This window comes from Oryza brachyantha, chromosome 7, assembly GCF_000231095.2.
Source record: "Oryza brachyantha chromosome 7, ObraRS2, whole genome shotgun sequence".
In the NCBI taxonomy this organism is placed as follows: Eukaryota; Viridiplantae; Streptophyta; class Magnoliopsida; order Poales; family Poaceae; genus Oryza; species Oryza brachyantha.
The window spans coordinates 15,126,764-15,146,529 of record NC_023169.2 but is presented as its reverse complement, the minus strand read 5'-3'; the positions used below and the strand labels follow the sequence as shown (position 1 = coordinate 15,146,529).

Below are 19,766 nucleotides of genomic sequence, written 5' to 3'. Positions count from 1 at the left end.
TCTCGTTACTACTATCTCACATATGACTTGACGTTAAATACCGCAGTTGGATCTCTATTCGAAGACTATCATATTTGTTCTTTCGAAAAAATCTTAGAATATGTTATAAGCAATGGTGACGACATTTTTTTTGGAGAAATTGTATTTTTAGAAATGTGGCGTGAATAATCTGTAAATAACACCGGCCCAACAATCCTTTAGAACCGGCTCCTTAAATGCGTAAGTGCACTTCTTCTATTGCTCCCATCATGGCCTAAGTTGAGTTGGGTGGCATGGTGGGCCGGAGAAGGCCCAATTCTGGCCCACCCAACATCTAACAACTTTTTTTTCTCTCTGTGATGAGCCCTAGAATCATTTGGCATAAAGGAGTGTTGCATGAGTCTGAAATCCATCGTTCTGCAGATAAGCCATCTCAAACTCGATCAGGTATCGCCAATATTCTCCACACATATTCCTCTCAAAAATAAATATTCTCCTTTTATATAGTTGCACGCACCTAAGGATAAACAGGAAGTGTCATAACTTTAATACTTTACATTGATCTCACTTTATCTTAATCTTATCTTCATTGTCTAAAAGAAACTAATCTTATCTTTCCAGCACAAGAAAACACACTGCCTCGAAGGCACGCGAAGCTCCTCGTCAGATCAGAGCCTAGGAAGCACTAGTCAAGTCTTGCATTTTGGATGAGTTTGCAGATAAGCAATTGCAGTTTGGATCGATCAGTCATCGTCAATATTCTCCAAACACATTCCTCGCCAAGATTAATATTCTCCTTGGACGGGTTGCATCTGAAGATCAAAAGAACTATTACCACTTTACATGTATCTCACTTTATTTCACTTTAGCAGTTTGATTTAATCTTATCTTTACAGCATTGGAAAGCTACCCAGACTTATAGTTGCTCCTGATTAGCCCAAGCTTGCTGCACACCAATCTTGCCAGAAATTGCTTTCTGCCATCCCTAACTGCTATTGCATTTCAACCACTTTTCTCTTTAGCCACACATCTCAGCAACATCAAGCTGATCGAATACGCATTTCATAGACAAGAGTAGCTAGACACCTTTGAGCCTTTGACACCAATGCCACAGCAGTGCCCTCTCATTAGGGGAAACCTGTTATCTGAAACATCCAATCCAAGAATTTCAGATATATTTCTTTTCAGGCCGATTCTTCCTTACCACTTGCGTACGAAGGCACCGAATGGGATCACAGCATAATAACTTTTGGTTCATCATTTTTCTTGAAAGAAAAAAAAGAAAAAAAACCGATGCCAACTAGTACAGAGGACCACTCCATTGACACATTAAAGTCTTAAGCAGAAGTGAACACAGAGAGCCTAGCAAGAGATAAGCATAATAAGGCTGATAATGTATTCTATTGAAGTTTCATGGGTCTAAATCACACTTATAGGATTCGTGATCACGCTTTCAGTTTTTAATGCCCACTGTACCCTCTGGTGATCACAAGCTGGCAATGCAAAAGAAGCTATAGATTAGTGATTTATGTATATATATATAGCAGCTAAGGGCTGCAGATCGACGGTAGGCTTAGAACCAAAGCCCAACAAGATTCTCATTCCCAGTGGGTTTCAGGATTAATATGCCGATCTGTTTGATAGATACAAAAGGTGCTAATAATGTGAAGTAATATATAATATGTAAGTAGTAGTAGTAGTAACAATTCCGATGTAAAAAAAGGGTTTAAGAAAACTACATGGAACTCATTGGATTATGTTAATATATAATATGTAAGTAGTAGTAAGAATTCCGACTGGGCTTTGTATCTATTCCAATGCGTAGTGTGTTCATGTGATCTCACCTAGCCCAATTAAACATATATCCTATTGTGGGGATAAGCCCAGTTTGGCTCTGTAGTCTGTAAGCTTCAGCAGCCCGAACCCGGCCTGTTCATGGGCAGTCTACTGTACTTAGCCTAAGCAAATTGGAATAACTAATTAGCATACGTTATTACCATTGTACACTTTCATGTGAAAGTTTTCAGATAAAGGTTTTCAAATGAAAGTTTTGAGGCTACAATTGATATGATTTGAGTTATGGCTTTTGTACGCTTGATCTAAAATATTTACAAGTGTACCGTAGGACCATAAGTTTAATCCCAAGATTGTCATTAAGTAGCTCTGATCTGCATAAGTTAGCGTTCAAAGCCGATTTATGTGAAACTTTTAAAAAAGGTTTATGTACTCATGTCCTACCATTTTTTTTTTTGAAAAATATAGTGAACGACTCCTTATTTATCATCATCAATATAAACACTGATAAATTTATAGAATCCCTGCATCGCTCCTGATGTCTCATTATTTGGATCCACATCATCGAGACAATGCGGGGTCAACAAGGGAACTAGGCAACTTTATCATCTATGTTTTATAATATAGGAATTTTTAACATTAGCTAGATTTATATAGATGTCAATAAATCTACGTATATACAAATATTATACATTGATCAATACATAAGTCTAAACATACCTAAAACATCTTACATTACGAAAATTTAGCATTTTTTCATCATATGTCCAACAATTGAAAACTGTCAATACATCCTAAGTAAGAACGAAGTTATTTTCTGCAAAATAAATTTCAGTTGGATAGGATCCTTACTCTAAAATCTGTCCATGATTTAAGTCATATAATTAGCTGTTCTAAAAAAAGTCATATAATTAGTTGTTCTCAAAGAAGTCATATAATTAGCATAAGTAAAAGTCCAAATTACACCTAAACCATTGAATGGGTATGAATTATCCCCTGAACCTAAAAACCAAATATTTTTTACCCTTAACTGGTAATACCAGATTAAGAACCTACTCGAGCGACTTTGAGATTGACTAGATAGAGAACCCCATCAAACAACTTTGAAATCGGTTTTGATTTAGATCAGTACATGTTGTTATCCCAAAAAGGGTCTTGTGTACTAATCTAAGCCAAAATCGACTCAAAGTCGTTCGAGAGAGTTCTCCATCCAATATTACAAGTTGGGGGTAAAAAATATCTTGTTTTTTGATTCGGTGGGTAATTCAAACTCACTCAATAGTGGTGTAATTTGGACTTTTTCTTAGCATAACACTTACAAAATTTTCTCACAATTTAATATTATGAAGTAACTGCTCGGAGGAAAAAGATAGAAGCTATTTTCGATGTGGTAGGAGTATATATATGATTTCTTGAACGCTCTCTTTTTGAACAAACCTCACGTTCGCACAATACACGCACTTGTATGTGAACGACGCGTGCGTATTCCCCGAAATTTTCTTCCAAAGAATAAACGATCTTCCTTTCCCCCCTTAATAATAAGAAGAGCAGAAGAAACCCCAAGATCGAAGCTTGACTCCGCGTCCGTGCACGACTTCACCGTGGCGACGGAGCGAGAAGCCTACCGCCCACAGGCCGGCGCGTGGGAACGAACCAACACCACGCGGAGCGCGCGACGACGGGACAAATTCCACCCCCTTTGGGTTAGTGCGAAACGTGATGCAAATGACCTTCTAATTTAGTTTTCTTGAGAGGATGATTCTAATTACTAGTTTTTTCTTCACGCAGAGAAGAAAAGGAGCGAAAGAAAAAAAAAAGGAAAAGACACGCCCACCCTTCGCCACTAATCAACCGACCGACGGAGGAAGCAGGCAGCCAGCCAGCCTTCCTTCCTCCTGACAAAAGCCTTCCTACCTGTCGCTGCACGAAGCCCGAGGCGCAAACGCGTGCCCCACCTGTCACCCACCCCGTCCGCGCGCGGTGCTCAAGAGCCTGTCAGATTCGATCCTTAGCCACGTTAATTTTTAACCCACGGCTTGGACGTGGTACCTGCGTTATCTTAGGAGCCCCTCGAGTCAGCTTCTAGCAGACGCGATGAAGATATTAACACACTACTTTTAATATCCTACTCCGTTCCAAAAAAAATAATTTGACTATCTGTCTTATTTGAAAAATTTATTAAAAAATTAAAAAAAAATAGTCACAAGCAAAGTACTATTTATGTTTCATCATGTAATAACAATAAAAATATAAATCATAAAAAAATTTCAAATAAGACGAAGAGTCAAAAATTCAATCTAAAAACGCAGGAATTGGTTTATTCTGGGACGGAGCATGTATGTAGTATGTTATTTTCTGTTGTATTTAGAATTAAGTATTTGATAATTAATCGTTGTTTGGAATTTCCAAATGTGATCAAATTTTGTCCTAAACGACAGATATTTTGACCAGAGGAAATATATGATAAGTTAAAATTTATCTAATATATACTTGTAAAACGAATCTGTTTGAATTTTACAACCAACTTCTACATACTAAAAGGATGTTAATAAACATGGTTTAGAAAGTATGTTTACGGGAAACCACGGATCAGCTTGGAAGGGCGGGCGCCTTAGCGTGCAGCACGTATGGTCCAGTCCTAGCCGTGGCGAATATATGCTCCCCTAAAGCTTGCAATCGACGTAGACCATCCGATCGAGCCATCGCCTCGACACCATCTCTCTCTTCTCCGGCAAGCTGGCGGCGACTATTGCTGCCTCACTTCTCATCACTCGCGAACCCCACCCGCGGCCACGGGCTGCACGTTGCCATCCATCGCCCGCATCGCTGCGATGATCCGTCGATCCAGTCAAGTCTTAGGAACCGTGAAAAGATCGATCGGTTCGGTGGCCTTGCTTCGCTTAGCTTAGCCCTCCGATTCGCCGCCTTTATTCCCACCATTTATTTAGTAAAAAAGGCGCGCTAGCTACCACGTCCCACTTGCGAATTCGGTTTGATCCAGCTTGCCTTGCTCATGCTGCGCGCCCCCCCGCGTATATATTTGCCGCCTCCCCACCTGCACCGCCTTCCCTACGCCAATCCAGACATCGAGGCAGTGAGTGAGAGTGTTGAAGCTTGCTTGCTTGGTTGCCATGGCAATGGCGGCGCAGGCGAATTACATGACGACGGGATGCTCGGCGTGGAGGGACGATGACTACAGGAGGATGGTGATGGCGTGCCTGATCGAGGCGGTGTACCTGCTGGAGCTGGAGAGGCAGGAGAGGCGGGACGCGGCGGCGGTGGCGCAGCAGTGGTGGAAGCCGTTCAGGTACAGGCTGGTGCACGAGCTGGTGGACGAGAGGGACGGCTCCGTGTTCGGCGCCATCTTCGAGCGGGAGCACCAGGCGGCGCCTCCGGCGGCGGTCGACGTCGACGGCGAGGGCGAGGGCGAGCCGCCGCGCGCGGTGATCGCGTTCCGGGGCACGCTGCTGCGGGGGCCGACCATCCGCCGGGACGTCGAGGACGAGCTCCGCCTGCTGGCCCGGAACAGCCTCCGCGGCTCGGCGCGGCTGGCCGGCGCGCTGCAGGCGCTCAGGGCGACCATCGAGAGGTTCGGCTCGGAGAACGTCTGCCTCTGCGGCCACTCCCTCGGCGCCGGCTTCGCGCGGCAGGTCGCCAGGATGCTCGCGTCGTCGTCCCCGCGCCACCACCAGCAGCCGGCAGCCGCCGCCGCGTCGCTCGAGTTCCACCTCTTCAACGCGCCCTACCTGTCCCTGCCCATGGGCGTCAGGAGCGTCGTCAAGACGGCCGACTGCCTGCTCAAGGCGGTCCGCACCGGCGTCGCCGCCGTCGGCAGGTGGCACGGCAAGGCGCTCAAGAACGTGGCCTACGCCAACTGCATCCTCGGCTACACGAGGCTCGAGAGCAGCCGGAGGTTGTGAGACCACACGATTCACAGATCGATACGACGACGACGTTGCTTGTACCTACCCATCACCAGTTCATCACCTTCGCGGGATTCAATTCGATGAGAAAAAAAACAATAAGCATCTGACATGAGGATGCACGGCTTAGGCTGCCCTGCATGCTTGCTCTGTAAATGTTAAAAAGGCTCCATCGGCGCTGTTAATTGTGAATTAGTACTATCTAGTTATCACTACGGTTTTGTCATTGTTTGTGCACTTGCCCAGCGCATAAACTTAGTTCTATGAACAGTTTGAGAATCGTCTTTCGCCGCTCAGATTTTGGGCCTGTTTCGGGGTTTCTCTCCGCACTATGCAATAACCGTTCCACTCTTATCTGAGCATACTCAGCCTTAATCTTTTTATTTATGCCTATCCTAATAATTTTAAAAATCTTAAAACTTAAATTTAGAATTGTTTTGATATTTTGTTCTTCGTAGTTTTTCAGTCGGCCTTTGTTATTAGATAGCTAAGAACATGTATATAAAAGTTTAACATATAAATTAGTTTTCTAGTTATTAATAAATCGTTTTGTTTATGTTTAATTTCGGCTAAAACATGAGGCTCAATATAAGGCGCAACAACTAGCTATGGAACCAAGAAAATCGAGCATTTGACATTTCAGCTCTGTTTCCACCGACTACAAATCATTACCTTTAATATTTGTGTTAACAAATCCTTTAACCAAACATCACTAAGGTCGCGTTCTCTTCAGCTTTTAGAGCTTATTTTTTTCTCGATTTTTATTAGTTTACTACTAAATAATGTGTTTAACTGTATGAAGTTTCTTCATAAAGGTTACACAATTTTTATATTTTTTTAATAAAACGGACGATTAAAGGCTAAACACGAAAATTCACGATTGAGATACTACATAAGTACATACCAAGAACAGATCCAAGCCCTACCACACTGGGCCATGGCTTGGGGTCTGGTGTACAAGTGTACAACGAACACAAGCATATCGGCTCGTATCAATAACATCGAAAAAGAACTCAGAAAACATCTAAGGCTGCGTTCGTATTAAGAAAAGAGAGATTAGTTATCTGACGTGGTACATGATTAAATAATTATTAATTATTAAAAATATTATGAAATAGATTAATGTATTTTTTAAGACAACTTTTCTATTAAAAAATTTTAAAAAAATACACCGACAGCTTAGAAAGCGTGTGGGTGAAAAACGAGAAAATCTAATCTTATTTAGGATGTGTTTGGTTCTAGGGATGAGATGGGTTAGGACAGAGCCAACATATCCTTGACCCTGTTTGAATGTATATTTATACCAGTAATATATTTTAAATAAATTTAATAAATAAAATGAACACTTCTCTGTACGTCGTGGTCGTTCTGGGACGGATCCATCCCACCGTTTTGACGGGATGAGTTAGACCTAGATCTAAAAGAAATATTTCTCTCTCCTGGTTCATTGCGGTTCACCCGTGGTTTTGGCCAACAAAGTTGCTGAAAAAACAAAAAGGGTCATGGTGTAGGCTCGATCAAGCACCCTATGGCCATCGCTGGCAGGTAGAGTAGGCCTAGACAAACGGCATTTGTAGCATTATAGTTCTGTCCATGGTTGAAAAACCGAACCGAGTGTCAATCCGATTTGGCTGTCGGCTCAATGGTTTATGGGTCCAAACGATATTATTTATTTATTTATTTATGTTATATTTGTATTAATTATAATATAGAATCATTATAAATTGATTAAATATGTATGAATATATAATAAATTTATTGTGTCATAATGCCCTAATAAATTAAAAAACAATTTGATTGTACAAAGCTACCCTCAGTTCGTCAGTTCACCATAAAACCATCTGGTTCACCCGTTTTTCACTGGCTATCTTTAAGCAAAATTGAACCATCAATGTTGTTGGTTTATTTTTTTTAGTTCAACTGTCGGATCACTCATGTTTTTGTACTATGGTTCTGCTGGATGGTAAATGACCTTTCAACAAGTTCCGGCCGGAGCTAATTTAGTCCTGGTGAGATTGAAGACACTGGATATGATCATCATCGACGGTTCTGAATCCAGCCTAACAAGATTGGAGGTGCCAAATATAGCGAGTGGCTTTGATCTAAGAATATAGCAATTGGTGAATCACACGTTCGTAGGATAGCTAGGTTAGCTACGATTGATCTAGCATGTAGCATCATGAGCATAACATCTAGGGCCCTTGAGGCCTAGGCGTGGATCCAGCAACAACCAGTTAGGTGCATGATGGATCACAATTCATAAGCAAGGCCATAAAAGATGATCTAGAGTAAGGAAATACTACCAGAAGAAAAATTGATCCGATGAATCTTACTATAATATATAAAAGGATTATTGGGTCCAAGCCTAGTTTCACCGCAACTCAATGCAGTGGCAGAACCAGAAATTATTACGGGCAAGTATAACTATAATCAAATATATAATCTATACTATTAATTGCTTGATCAGGTTTTATATCACGTAATTGCTTATCCTCATATGGTTTAGCGCCAGAAAGCCCAGGCAATCTTCCTGGTTGTCCAAGAGGTGAATTCGTCACTGACTCAATGTAAATGTGGCAAAAAAAATGGCTAAAAACATAAAAGTTCATATATTAAATGAAAAGTAATTTTATAGTCTTGGAGTAGGTACCAAACTTTTAGTGCAAATTTTGTTACCTACTGGTACCTAGATACTATAAGATACCAAATTTTACATATAAAAAAATGGTATCTCATGATATCTTATCGAGTACCGTAAAATTGCTTTTAAACGAAGATACAAAGGTATGACTTGTGTACCACAAGGTATGTCTTGGCCCAACTAAATTGAATCACACTTAAGGTTTGGTATTACAAACTAAATTGGCCCTAATTATTGGGTGCAAATGGCCGCAGAAGATATTTTTTACAATAGTGTAGCCAGGAGTATCACACCGGCACGCACACTGTCGTACATGCACTAACCCGACTGTATCCCCGTACGGCGTGTTGGCTGCCGGCAAGGACGCACGGGGGCGGGCGCACACTTGACGGTGAAAGGAAAAAACGCATGCCACCACTGACAGCAAAGGCACCACTATTGCCGGGGGTGTCATGTGTGCATATTGCGTTGTATGCCTCCTGCCTGTACGTTGCAAGGCAAAGCGAACTGCCACTTCACCACCTCCTGTCTCGCAAAGCCAAAATTAGATCCAGTGAAAGGAAAAAAAAGGCTGTGTTGCGAGAGAGAGAGAGAAAGATACAGCTGGTGAGGCGACCGGCAATGGCTTGTAATAATAACAGTGGAGGAAAAGAGATACCATGCCTGTGTTTTGTTGTACCAGATTCCTCCTAACCTTGGAACCAGCTGTTTCTCCTGCCTGTTCATCGCAACGGGCAGCGGCTTAATTAACGTGCCCTTTTTTGGGGGGGCTCGTTGCTCTGAACAAATACACATCATATATCTTTTGGACTCTTCGTTCAGGGAAAACAAAAGAGAGAACTTTTCCTGGCTTGTTTCTCTCCTTTTCTATCTCTCCATCATCTTTCGTTTGTCAGGTGGTGTTCGTCGTTCGTCGCTTCGTCGCAAAGCAAACGGCGAGATGCAGCACCGGACGAACGCCGCACCAGGTAAATTAATTAGCGACAAATCTCCGGATGCTGTTTGGCCTTCGATTAATTGATTGATTGGCGTGCGCTTGGCGATGGCAATAATTCGTTTCGGTCGATCGCCGTCGCGGCTGCGTTTCAGGGCCAATGGCGGCGCCTTCGTCGCCGGCGGCGTACGCGCCCGTCGAGCCGCCGGAGCCTCCGGCGCCCAAATGCGGCTTCGTAACAGGATTGTAAGAACGTAAATTTCACCATTCGTTGGGGGTAGAAGACTTGCAAAAGAGAATTTATTCTCATGGCATTTTCTTGTGTGATGCAGCTTCATGGCGCTTTGTTGCTGCTGCCTGGTTGACGAAATGCTCATGTGACACGGTGATCCGTAGTATCAGCAACCGTGTACAGCTTTAGATTTTATATTGTGCTTTAGAATTAGGTTGTATATTTGTATATACTCAAAATCAAATGACGGAATAATTGATACATCATGCAGTGAAAGCCTGTGTTCTCCATTCTTTTCCCTTTCAAAATTGAGTTCGTTACGTTGGTATGTTTGGTTTCTATCAAAAAAAAAATAGCAATATTTGGTTTACTACTAATATACTCATGCATTAGAACAGATTCATACAATTGATGATGGATTATACATATCCATAGAGAAAACTATAAGCCATATAATTGAGGATGGATTGTACGTGGCCATAAAAAAAAGAAACAATTTTCTTAGAAAAGACACTTGATTTTTTTCTAGTTTTTTGAAGAGATGATTTTTGTGTGAGGTAAATTAAGAGAAGGATGGATGAATATATTTTTAAGCAGTAGAGAGAGAAAAGTGGTACCGTTAAATTATTTGGCTTACTTGAATGACACTATAATTACATTACCAAACAAGGCCTAGCTAATTTTTGCCAAAAAACTTTTAGCAACGATTAAGTCTTGATATTGCCGAGAAATGACCAGGCTAGAAATAGCAATGAACCAAACAAACCCCTCGTCTTAACAGTTTCCACGTACATCTACCGATAATAAACTAAAAAACAGAGCAAATTCTTGGAACCCACGGTAAAGAGAGAGAGAAACATATCGTGGATATGGTTGGACCAAGGGCGGAGCCAGAAATTTACTAAGTCTAGAACTTAAAAATAAAATATAAATTTTTTGATTAAATTTTAACTAAAAATAGTAATTTTTCAATTAATTTTTTGGCCAGGCGTGGGGCTCCAACCTAAACTGCCACACGCCTGATACTGCCCTACTTGAACCTAATGACCCAAGATGTCGGTTGCCTGGACTAAACGTTAAGCTTCACCATCAAATAGATGGCTAATATTTCGGCATTACCCAAGTTTTGGCTGGGTTGATAAAGGTCACGAACCAAATATGATATATACTCCCTCTATTTTTTTTTAAAAAAATCTACCATCATTTTTTTTACTCTGTATAGGTATATGTATACGTGATTTGCAGAAAGTAAAGACTTTCTACGATAAATGAAGTAGAAAAATATTAAAATATTTATAGAACTGAGGTAAAATATGTGTTAGTCTAGAGCCTAGACCCTAAAAGTTTTGTCCTATAGTTGGCCAAAGAAAGCATATAGTTATATTCAGGGGTGGTATCAGGCGTGGGGCAGCTTGAACTGGAGCCCTACGCCTGGCCAAAAAAATTCATTGGAAAAATACTATTTTTAGTTAAAATTTAATCAAAAGATTTATATTTCATCTTTAAGCCCTAGGCTTAATAAATTTCTGGTTCCGCCCCTGATTATATCACACTATACATGTCTACCATGCAAATGATGAGGGATAAAACCAAGCTAATCGGATAGCACAGAGGGTACCAAATGACATTACATGAGACCCCTGGCCTCTCTTCCTCCTCTTCTTTGGTGGCTCACCACCGGTAAAGTGAAGAGCACGAGACCAACTCATAGTTCCTAATAGTAGTTGTATAAAGAGAGATGTTATATGTACGAAAGTCTTCGTACAATCCGTGCATGATGACAGCGGAGTAGCACGCCGTGCGTCGTTTCGTTCGTGCCGACGCCGAAAAAGATCGTATGCTAAGCTATTTCCGTTGTATAAATAATGAGTCTTTTCATTTGGTTAGGGTTTTCCTATTATAGACATTGTTGTTTTACTGGCTCCTATAGTCTTGTCTCCAAGATGAATATAATAGGATTTAACTTCCGAGATTACCGACCTTGTAGTCGTTCCTTTTTTCCCCATCAGTTCGGGCTCCGGTTATATGGAGTTCAAGATATTGTCAACCTACATCTTTCTTTAGCGAGTTGTTCCCAAAGAAAGTAAACATCTTCTTCTTGAACTCTGGTGAGGAATACTCCTAAGGTGGCCCAGAATTCCAAGATTTACTGTGGCAGCTCTAACCTCTCATGCCCCAATTTGATATAACATTACTTATCTTCTGCAACCGATATGTTTTTATTGCTCCCTTTGTTAGTAGGGTGGATTTGTTCATCATCTTGGAAAAAATGCCTCCATGCCAATTCTCCTAATCAACCTAGGTATAACTCTCACGCGTTGTTGTTGATTTACTTCAACCTCTAGCGTGAGGACTCATGCATGTAATTTCGACACTAAAGACAAGCAAAGGACAATATCCTGATTGTTTTTTTTTTGAAGTCCTTTCTTGTAAAAATGCGCGGAAATGTGTATTTGCCCACTCTTGAGAGGTTTTCTACAAAACTGAATATATTCCAATCACCTCTGCTCTTAGAGCACTACCAAAAGATACTCCATCTCATCTCTCCATATTGAAAATAGAGTATGTGGGAGGAAAGTTACTCCAGATCCTTCAAAACTAGAGCACCCTCTATTAGAGTTTCTCTCGCATCGCTCCATATCTCAACATCGAATCATAAGAAAAGAGAGCAAGAATGAGAAGATATGTTGCAAATAAAATATATAGGAGGACGTAATATATGTTTTATTGGAGTGATAACGGATGCGAAGAGATAGTATATTCTAGATGGTCATCCAAACAACAATATAAATTATCAAATTTAGATGAAATATCGAAAATACTCTCAGCACTGTATCAACCCATGCATACCGTTATAAATCCCAATAATAAAATGCACGAGTTTTTTTTAAGAAAAAAGACAACGTGATAGAACTAGTCATTTCAAAGTGCAACACCTTTCTTGCCCAATATGAGGCAAAGCAGGAAACTGTTCCCACTGAAATCGTTACCATTATTATACCGTCACACCGCTGATCGAGCCACTTGGATTTAAACCACGACTAAACAAAATGAAATCCTCCACCACACCGTCCGGTCGTCAATCCAACGGCAGCGCACACGGCAAAACCAAACCTCTTCCCGGCCTAACCCAAAAAAAACAAAAAAAAAAAGCGCCAGGCCCGGGTCGGCGGATCGAGCCACGGCCCACCGAGTCCATAGAGACCCGAGATTTTCAAAACGCGACGAGCCCGCTCGGCCCCCGTCGGCGATGCGGCCGCAACGGCGGCGGCGGCGGCGGCGCTGAGACCTGAGGGTGCGTCATCACTCCACGGGCGGGCGGACCAGCGATGCCCGCGGCCTCCGCCGCCGTCCCCGCGAGGCTGAAGCGGGAGGACTGCCCTCGCACCAAGCACGACTCCCTCTTCTCCCCATGGAATGTAGGTGCTCGAACTGCTCCCGTAGTCCCGTTCCCCCCTCCTCCTCCTGCGAGCTTCCGGGGTTGGAGCGGGCGCTGACGAGATCTGATTGTTGGAGTCCAGTTGAACTGTGCAGTTTGCCGTCATCTACCGCCTCCAATTCCGAATTCTGGGGCTGAATAGTTGCGTAAAATCTCTGGATCTCGAGCCGGATCTGATTTGCTCCTCGGATTTCCCCAACCTGCAGGTTCTTGTCGGGCCTTCGGACTGGGAGGACCACGCCGCCGGCAAGGAAGGGGTCCAGAGGTACCGGGTGCTCAACCTCCCGGAGAACTTCCCTGGCCTCTACGAGCTGGGCGTCGCGAGGGCTTCCGATGAAGGTATTAGGGCTCGGCGGAATGGACCCGGTGGCGTCGTCGTCGTGTACCTCGGGCAGGCTGACAACGTCAGGGCGAGGCTCCAGCAGTACGGCCGGACAGGGTCGCACTTGAACGCCGGGAGCTCGCTGTCGTCCGCTGGCAAAGCGGGGATGGATCCGCAGGTGACGGGGAATGGGTTGTTCAGGGAAGTGTTCGCCAGAGGTTACTCCATGGTGTTTCGATGTGCTCTGGTAAGTGCAAACTACTTCCCATGCTTGTTTTCCTCTCTTCAGATCAGAAATGGATCCTCGAACTGTTTCACGCGTGCATAAATCAACAATGGCTTCGTATCCATAAATTGTAGAGTGAAATAAATGAATTGGATGGTCATTGGCTAGTTAGTTTTGAGATTATACCATGGACTGTAGGAGATAGTTCTTAGAGAGTGTTAATCATATCTGATGTTTGCAGAACTGAAAATGTGCTACTTACAGATGTTAACAACTGTTTTCAAAATCCTCTTAAAAACTTCTGTTCTTAGTGTTCCACTGTTTTGTTCTGTCGATATTATGTCTAAAACTTCATTTTTGTAGTTTCTTCTCTTTTTTTTTTTGTTTATTAGTGAAAACAATAGTTATGTGCGACGATTTCGTTGTTGATTACTTTTATCCTAGTAATATTCTTAGTTTTGGGATAGCCTTTCTAGTGCTGTAGTTGACATGTTGGATCAATTTTTGCATATATGCTACTACCATAGTTTGGGCATATAATTCATCCTTCAGATAAAAGGTTAAGATACTCCTAGAGGTCTCTAGCGTTTAGTCTTACCTTCATTGTTTCCTGCAGTTTCTATCTTCACCACTGCATAGTCTGTAGTCTGCACGAATAGCAATCCAATTTGTTATACTTTGCCCTTGAAAAATGTTTGGACGCCGAGATTGTCAGATTGATCTTCTCACTTTTAACTAGTTAAGATATTTTGGTCTTCCATCAGGATCCATGGTGGATGGAGTGAATAAGTACTATATCTTTAGTAGCTTTTGCAAAAGCAACGGGGTCAACTACGAATCTTATGTGCCCTAAAAATGTTATGAATCTTATGGCATATTTTCACTTTTAGCAATTAGCATTGGATTACAATTTTTTCTTTTCTAATATGTCTTGGCTAATGTGCAAACAAACAGATGGGTAACAAACAACAAGCTGAGAAGACTGAAGCTCAGTTGCTGAGAGTGTTTGATTATGCATGGAACAAGCTTCAAAATAGTTCTTGTCGCCGTGAAGAAATACTTATCAAGTTAGAACAAGGAGCAGTCAATCATAGATCGTCTCTGCTTAGAAGAGTACAGAACTTCAAACAGGAAATGTTCAGAGAGAAAGCAGGTATAAAGATAAGCAGAAATGGGCCTGCTGATGTCTCATCCGGCATTATGAAAAATATGCTCCCAAGAATTCGTACATTTGTTGGCTTCAGACCTCAGCTAGTTAACTCTGGTAACGATGTTGACAAGGAAATTGGTATTCACCAAAAAAAGACCTCTGGAGGTAACAGTTGTTGCAACAAACAAGCACGTAAGTCTGAAGGATACAAAGTAAAAAAAGTCGATGTTATGAAACGAAAAACTGTGCCAGAACAAGATTCTAACACTGTTTGTGGAGTGATGCTGGGAGATGGCTCCTCTTGTCTTGAGCCTCCAGTACAAGGAAGGAAGCGGTGTGAATTACACAAAGGTAGAAGACTAGGAAGAATTACAATCAACCCTAAAGGCTCCTCTTATAGCTACCAAGTTGAGATTCCATCTGTTGAATCCATACCTCCACTAACTGAAAATGAAAGCAAGTCAGATCGTGCACCACAAACCGGTGAACTCCTCTCCAAACTTCTGCCTGCAACTGTGAAAGAACCATCAAGGCCAAGGAATAGCTTTGAAGCAAAGGAAACGGAAACCAGAGAAGCTCCTATAGAAAAGGGCACACATGAAACCTCTGGGATCATTAATATTTGTGAAGCAAAAGAACGTGACAACTCTGCCTGCAATAACAAAGTAGTTTTAGGAAGTAAAACATGTCAGCTGCATAATGGTTGCGAAGAAGAACAGTTTGATTCATTTGAAAAAACTGATTTGCTCCAGAATGAAGAAATACTCCACAGAATGGCAGGTGACAAGCACTGTGGAGAGGAGATCTGTCATGCTAAATCTCAGTCCCTAGAGAATCAGCCTTCCGGAAGAATGTGGTTTGAGTTGATCAAATTGCAGAATTCTACCAGCACACCGTCATCAAAAGGCCTAGGATGTCACAGAAGAGTAACTCCCGATGTAGCAACTATGTGTGGAGCGTTGACGGAAAATGGATGCTGCAAAACAACACCAATGGCAGGAAGAGAAAGATGCGATGAGCACGAAGGAATAAAGGTCACTGATGCTTCGTCTGTACCATTTTCGGGAAGCTCAGGATGGCCATCAATCTGTGGTGCTCGAGCATCGGATGGTTCTCCCTGTAAGAACCAGCCAATTGCAGGGAGAAAAAGATGCCCGTTGCATAAAGGCCAAAGAGCATGTCGGACCCCTCAATCGAACGAATAGGCATGATGCTAAGTTGCTATGGTTCATCCAATCGTTTGTTGTAATAGCACCTATGTAAGGAAAAACAAAACAAAGAAAGTTGATTTTTTTTTTTACCCCCAGTTCTGATTGCTTATGCACTGCTGGCTCTAAACTAAATAGACAGTTAAACAAACTCTGTAACATAATTTTTGTAGTGCACTCAACCTCTGTAATCGAACATCGCACACTTGCCATCTAATGACCATAGGGTATTGATTTATACACTTTACTTAAAAGAGATAACACTCTTCCAATGAATTTCATGATTAGTTGATTCTGTACTGGAAGCAAGACTTGACGAATTTCATATATGTTCCTCGATGAATTCTTTGAGCAGGGGATGAACCTTACCAGATCGATAGTAATTCCTCTGGTTTATTATTTGAGATTGTTGATTTTTTACAACCGTTCGTCATATTTACAATTTGTATGTAAATGTATAAAAATGATAAAACATATTGGAAGTGTATTTAGTAATAAATTAAATTATAATAAAATAATTAATAATTATATAATTTTTTAACAATACGAATTATCGACTAGAAAATCAAACACTTGAAGTAAAAAAAAAAAAAGTGGAGTAAGAAGTAACAGCGGCCACCTATGCAGCATGACGTCAATTTCACGATGCGTATCCTCCAAATCCAAATTACTCAGGAGTCAGGGGAACAGAGCACGCGGACGCCTCCCTCCCCTCCCGCTCGATCCGCTCCCCAACACGCAACGACACGATGCTCCAATGCCAACTGCCCATGGCGGCGGCGGCGCCGCCGCGCTTCTTCCTCGCCATCACCCGCGCCACCTCCACGACCATTAGCCTCACCCCCCGCGCCGCCGCCCAGAACGGCCGCAGCCGCAGCCGTAGCCGTCGGCACCCGAAGCCCAAGTCCGTCGCGTTCCCCCCGCCGCCGCTCCGTCGCCTCGTGTCCTCCTCCCTCCGCCGCCTCCTCCCGCGACCGCGCCCCCTCACCGTCGGATGGTTCGGGCTGGGGGGCAGCAGCAGGAGGAGGAGGAGGGCAACACCAGCGGAAGAGCTCGCGGCGCTGGCGCTCTCCCTGGCGCTCGGCGACAGGCTGGCGGTCCTCGCCGACTACTGGAACGCGTCGGGCGTGGGCCAGGCGCTCGGCGTCTGGGCGGCGGTGTCGAGGAGAGGAGGAGGGAGGGGGCCACGCGGTGGGCTCCGGCGGCTCGCGGCGCTCCTGCTCGGGATCGCCTTCTGCGCCCTCGTCTGCCATTTGAGGGGCGCCTCGCTCGTCGACGCCCTCGCGAGGACGGCCGGTGGCCGGAAGCTAGCGCGGATTTTTCTGCATTGATTGATTGATTGATCGATTCGTTTTTTCGAATTCTTCTTGAGACGAGTGTTTGCCTTGATTCAGGAGTTGCAGGTTTCCTTCGTGCGGATTGTTCGTGTTCTTGGAATATTGATTCGATTCAATTGTGATTCAATGATTTGACTTGATCGTATCGCTGAGTGAGGCGAAGATAGAAATCGCGATGAGTTTAGTTGTTGCCTTCATTGGTAAATTGGTATACTACAGATGATGTCTCTGTTTTTAACTATTTGGCTTTTCTGGTACTCAGCCTTAGGTTTGGTCAATTTATTCATACTAGAAAATTGAACACTCTCGTGTTTGTGGTTTCATCTTCGTTTGCCATGAACAAGTCAGGTCAGTCATATAAACCTAATAATAAAAATCAGAAAGACTGGAGTGCGTACCTGCAATTCTGAATTCTGAAATCCAGTTGCAACTAATCAACACAACCTAATAACTCTCCCAAGGAACAGTAATAAACGAGTATGCACGGAGTGGAAGGGAATTGGGTTATTGTTCAGAATGGACGGGATTGAGTTATTGTTAAGCCGCCCTATACGACAGTACGGCAGTGGCAGAAGAGTAATTATAATGCAAAACATTAATTATAATTTATGTATACTTCACGTCACAGAAAGTAAACCATGTCTCACATGTTTTTTTCCATTTATTTATTTACATGGCACGTCATTTCTATTTTATATGATAACTTATTTAATATTATAAATACTATCTTAATTATTATATTGTGAATGCTATAAGCATGAGAATTTCCTTTTCAATTCCTAACCTAACTCGATAGTAGCACACTAAGTGACTAGTCAATATAATCATTAACAAAAAATATTTTTGTATAGGCGGTTTCAACACTTCTTAAGTGCCGCTTAGGGCCTGTTTAGGATAACTTTTAGATTTCAAGAAGCAACTGTTGACAGCCAGTTTTTGAGAATCTGGAAAAGCTATGAAAATTTTTGAGAATCTAGAAAAGCTCTGAAACTGTTGTTTTAGCTTTTGGCTTCTTAATTGATTTTTCAGAATCTATAACTACAAATTCTTAAAAGTTGGACCGTTTAGGACGATTAATGGTAAAAACAACTTTTGAGAAACATAGTATCTATCTAGCTGGTGGAAAACGACGGTATCAAATATCATGGCATGGTTCCATCCACGGTTATCGAAATTTGAGGTGAGGAATTTCAATAGCTCTGGTAAGAAAGTGGAAACCACCTAGCAGCTGACTGTCTTCTTTGGTGATAAAATATAAAAAGGTATTTGATTTTTCATAGTTATTAGTAATATAAACAATATAATTAACTAGGATAAAGTTGAAAACATAAGTTGATAAACTTCTATGATAGAAACTATTTTTAGTAAACACACCGTTGAGCAGTATGTGTGCGTAAAATCAATGAAATATCTGAAAATAATACGCAGAGAAGAACATAACCTAAGCACTAAGATATCCATCCATGATTTTTCTAACATTTTCAATAAATAATTTTATTATTAAATCTCAAAGATAAATATTTTCACCGTATGACACGCCACCAACATTAGGACATTCTTTTTTTTTGAACTTTTAAATAAATGATTTTACTACTAAACCTCGAAAAAAAAATTTATCATTTGAACCTTTTGTCCACGCTAGTGTTACACGAGCCAGTTAGCACGACAGGCATGGTAATGTTGGTGATATTTTTCTTCGAAGTGTAGTAATAAAATTATTTATTAAAGAGGTTTAAAAATAAAAAAAATCTTCATCCATCCGCTTGTTCAAATAGACGATTTCCTCCTTTCTGCTCTAGCTCTAGCTCTAGCTTAAGGTTCTAGCCTACGTATTCCAAAGTACAGGCACCGAACAAAGCAAAAGCTTTCAAGAGAACCCGAGCAGTGTCTCCAATATCTTGTTAAAGGAATGACTCTAGATACTCAGACCCTGTTTAGGTGTGACTATAACTTTTTAAGTCCATATCACACCAAATATTTAGACATTAATTATAAATATTAAACATAGAATATTAATAAAATTTATCTATAATCTTAAATTAATTCACGAGACGAATCTATTAGGCCTAATTAATCCATAATTAGCATATGCGATACTACAATTATGATGAATTAGCTCTTATTTATGTAATTAGTTTTATAGGTAGTTTATATTTAATACTCTAAATTCATCCAATACGATTGGAACTTTAATCCCGGATCCAAACACCACGCTCAGTTGCCGGAAAAACAAATCCATCTGCTCGATTTATCGAAAAAGCGCAGAAGCCACGCTCGCGTTCGAGCACAAAAATCCCAACTCAGCTCGTAGTTCAGGTGGGAACTGCTTTCCAGCAACCAGTTTGAGGCTTCGAGCACACTATAGAAGTCCAAATCACCCATCTTTCTCGTAACAGGGCAATTCCAGACCATCTCATTTTCTTTTCCACGGCCAACGAATAAATAGAGTAAAACCAAATAAGCCACGAAAAAAAGAACGAAGCAACAAAGAATAACTAAAGAGTAAAACCTTGATATCTAAAGTATGTTTTTAATGATTTAAAATCAAAACTGAAAGTAAAGTACGATGGAAAATACATCA

General features: G+C 41.7%; 3 protein-coding genes and 1 long non-coding RNA gene across 4 annotated transcripts; all 4 read left to right on the top strand.

The window, feature by feature from the left end:
- The first annotated feature begins 4,858 nt into the window (after positions 1–4,858).
- On the top strand, positions 4,859–6,016 carry LOC102712098 (GDSL esterase/lipase At4g10955-like). Its single transcript, XM_040526422.1, has one exon. The coding sequence runs from the start codon at positions 4,905–4,907 to the stop codon at positions 5,691–5,693; it is 789 nt and encodes a 262-aa protein (XP_040382356.1). The 5' UTR covers positions 4,859–4,904; the 3' UTR covers positions 5,694–6,016.
- Positions 6,017–8,929: 2,913 nt separating this feature from the next.
- LOC107304645 lies at positions 8,930–9,793 on the top strand. Its single transcript, XR_001550715.1, has 3 exons — positions 8,930–9,305; positions 9,427–9,517; positions 9,604–9,793. It is a non-coding gene; the product is annotated as an uncharacterized LOC107304645 (long non-coding RNA).
- Positions 9,794–12,716: 2,923 nt separating this feature from the next.
- LOC102711820 (protein EFFECTOR OF TRANSCRIPTION 2-like) lies at positions 12,717–16,081 on the top strand. The gene is made up of 3 exons (XM_015839003.2): positions 12,717–12,922; positions 13,149–13,511; positions 14,445–16,081. Exons 1-3 carry the CDS (start codon positions 12,833–12,835, stop codon positions 15,843–15,845), a joined length of 1,854 nt encoding a protein of 617 aa, XP_015694489.1. The 5' UTR covers positions 12,717–12,832; the 3' UTR covers positions 15,846–16,081.
- A 417-nt stretch (positions 16,082–16,498) lies between these two features.
- Positions 16,499–17,263, top strand: LOC121054978. Its single transcript, XM_040526269.1, has one exon. The coding sequence runs from the start codon at positions 16,598–16,600 to the stop codon at positions 17,177–17,179; it is 582 nt and encodes a 193-aa protein (XP_040382203.1). The 5' UTR covers positions 16,499–16,597; the 3' UTR covers positions 17,180–17,263.
- Positions 17,264–19,766: the final 2,503 nt, after the last annotated feature.

Coding starts and splice junctions, on each gene's coding strand:
- LOC102711820 (XM_015839003.2), top strand. CDS start 12,833: ATGCCCGCGGCCTCCGCCGCCGTCCCCGCGAGGCTGAAGCGGGAGGAC. Junction 12,923..13,148: donor CCCTCTTCTCCCCATGGAAT/GTAGGTGCTCGA, acceptor CCCAACCTGCAG/GTTCTTGTCGGGCCTTCGGA. Junction 13,512..14,444: donor TGGTGTTTCGATGTGCTCTG/GTAAGTGCAAAC, acceptor GCAAACAAACAG/ATGGGTAACAAACAACAAGC.
- LOC102712098 (XM_040526422.1), top strand. CDS start 4,905: ATGGCAATGGCGGCGCAGGCGAATTACATGACGACGGGATGCTCGGCG.
- LOC121054978 (XM_040526269.1), top strand. CDS start 16,598: ATGCTCCAATGCCAACTGCCCATGGCGGCGGCGGCGCCGCCGCGCTTC.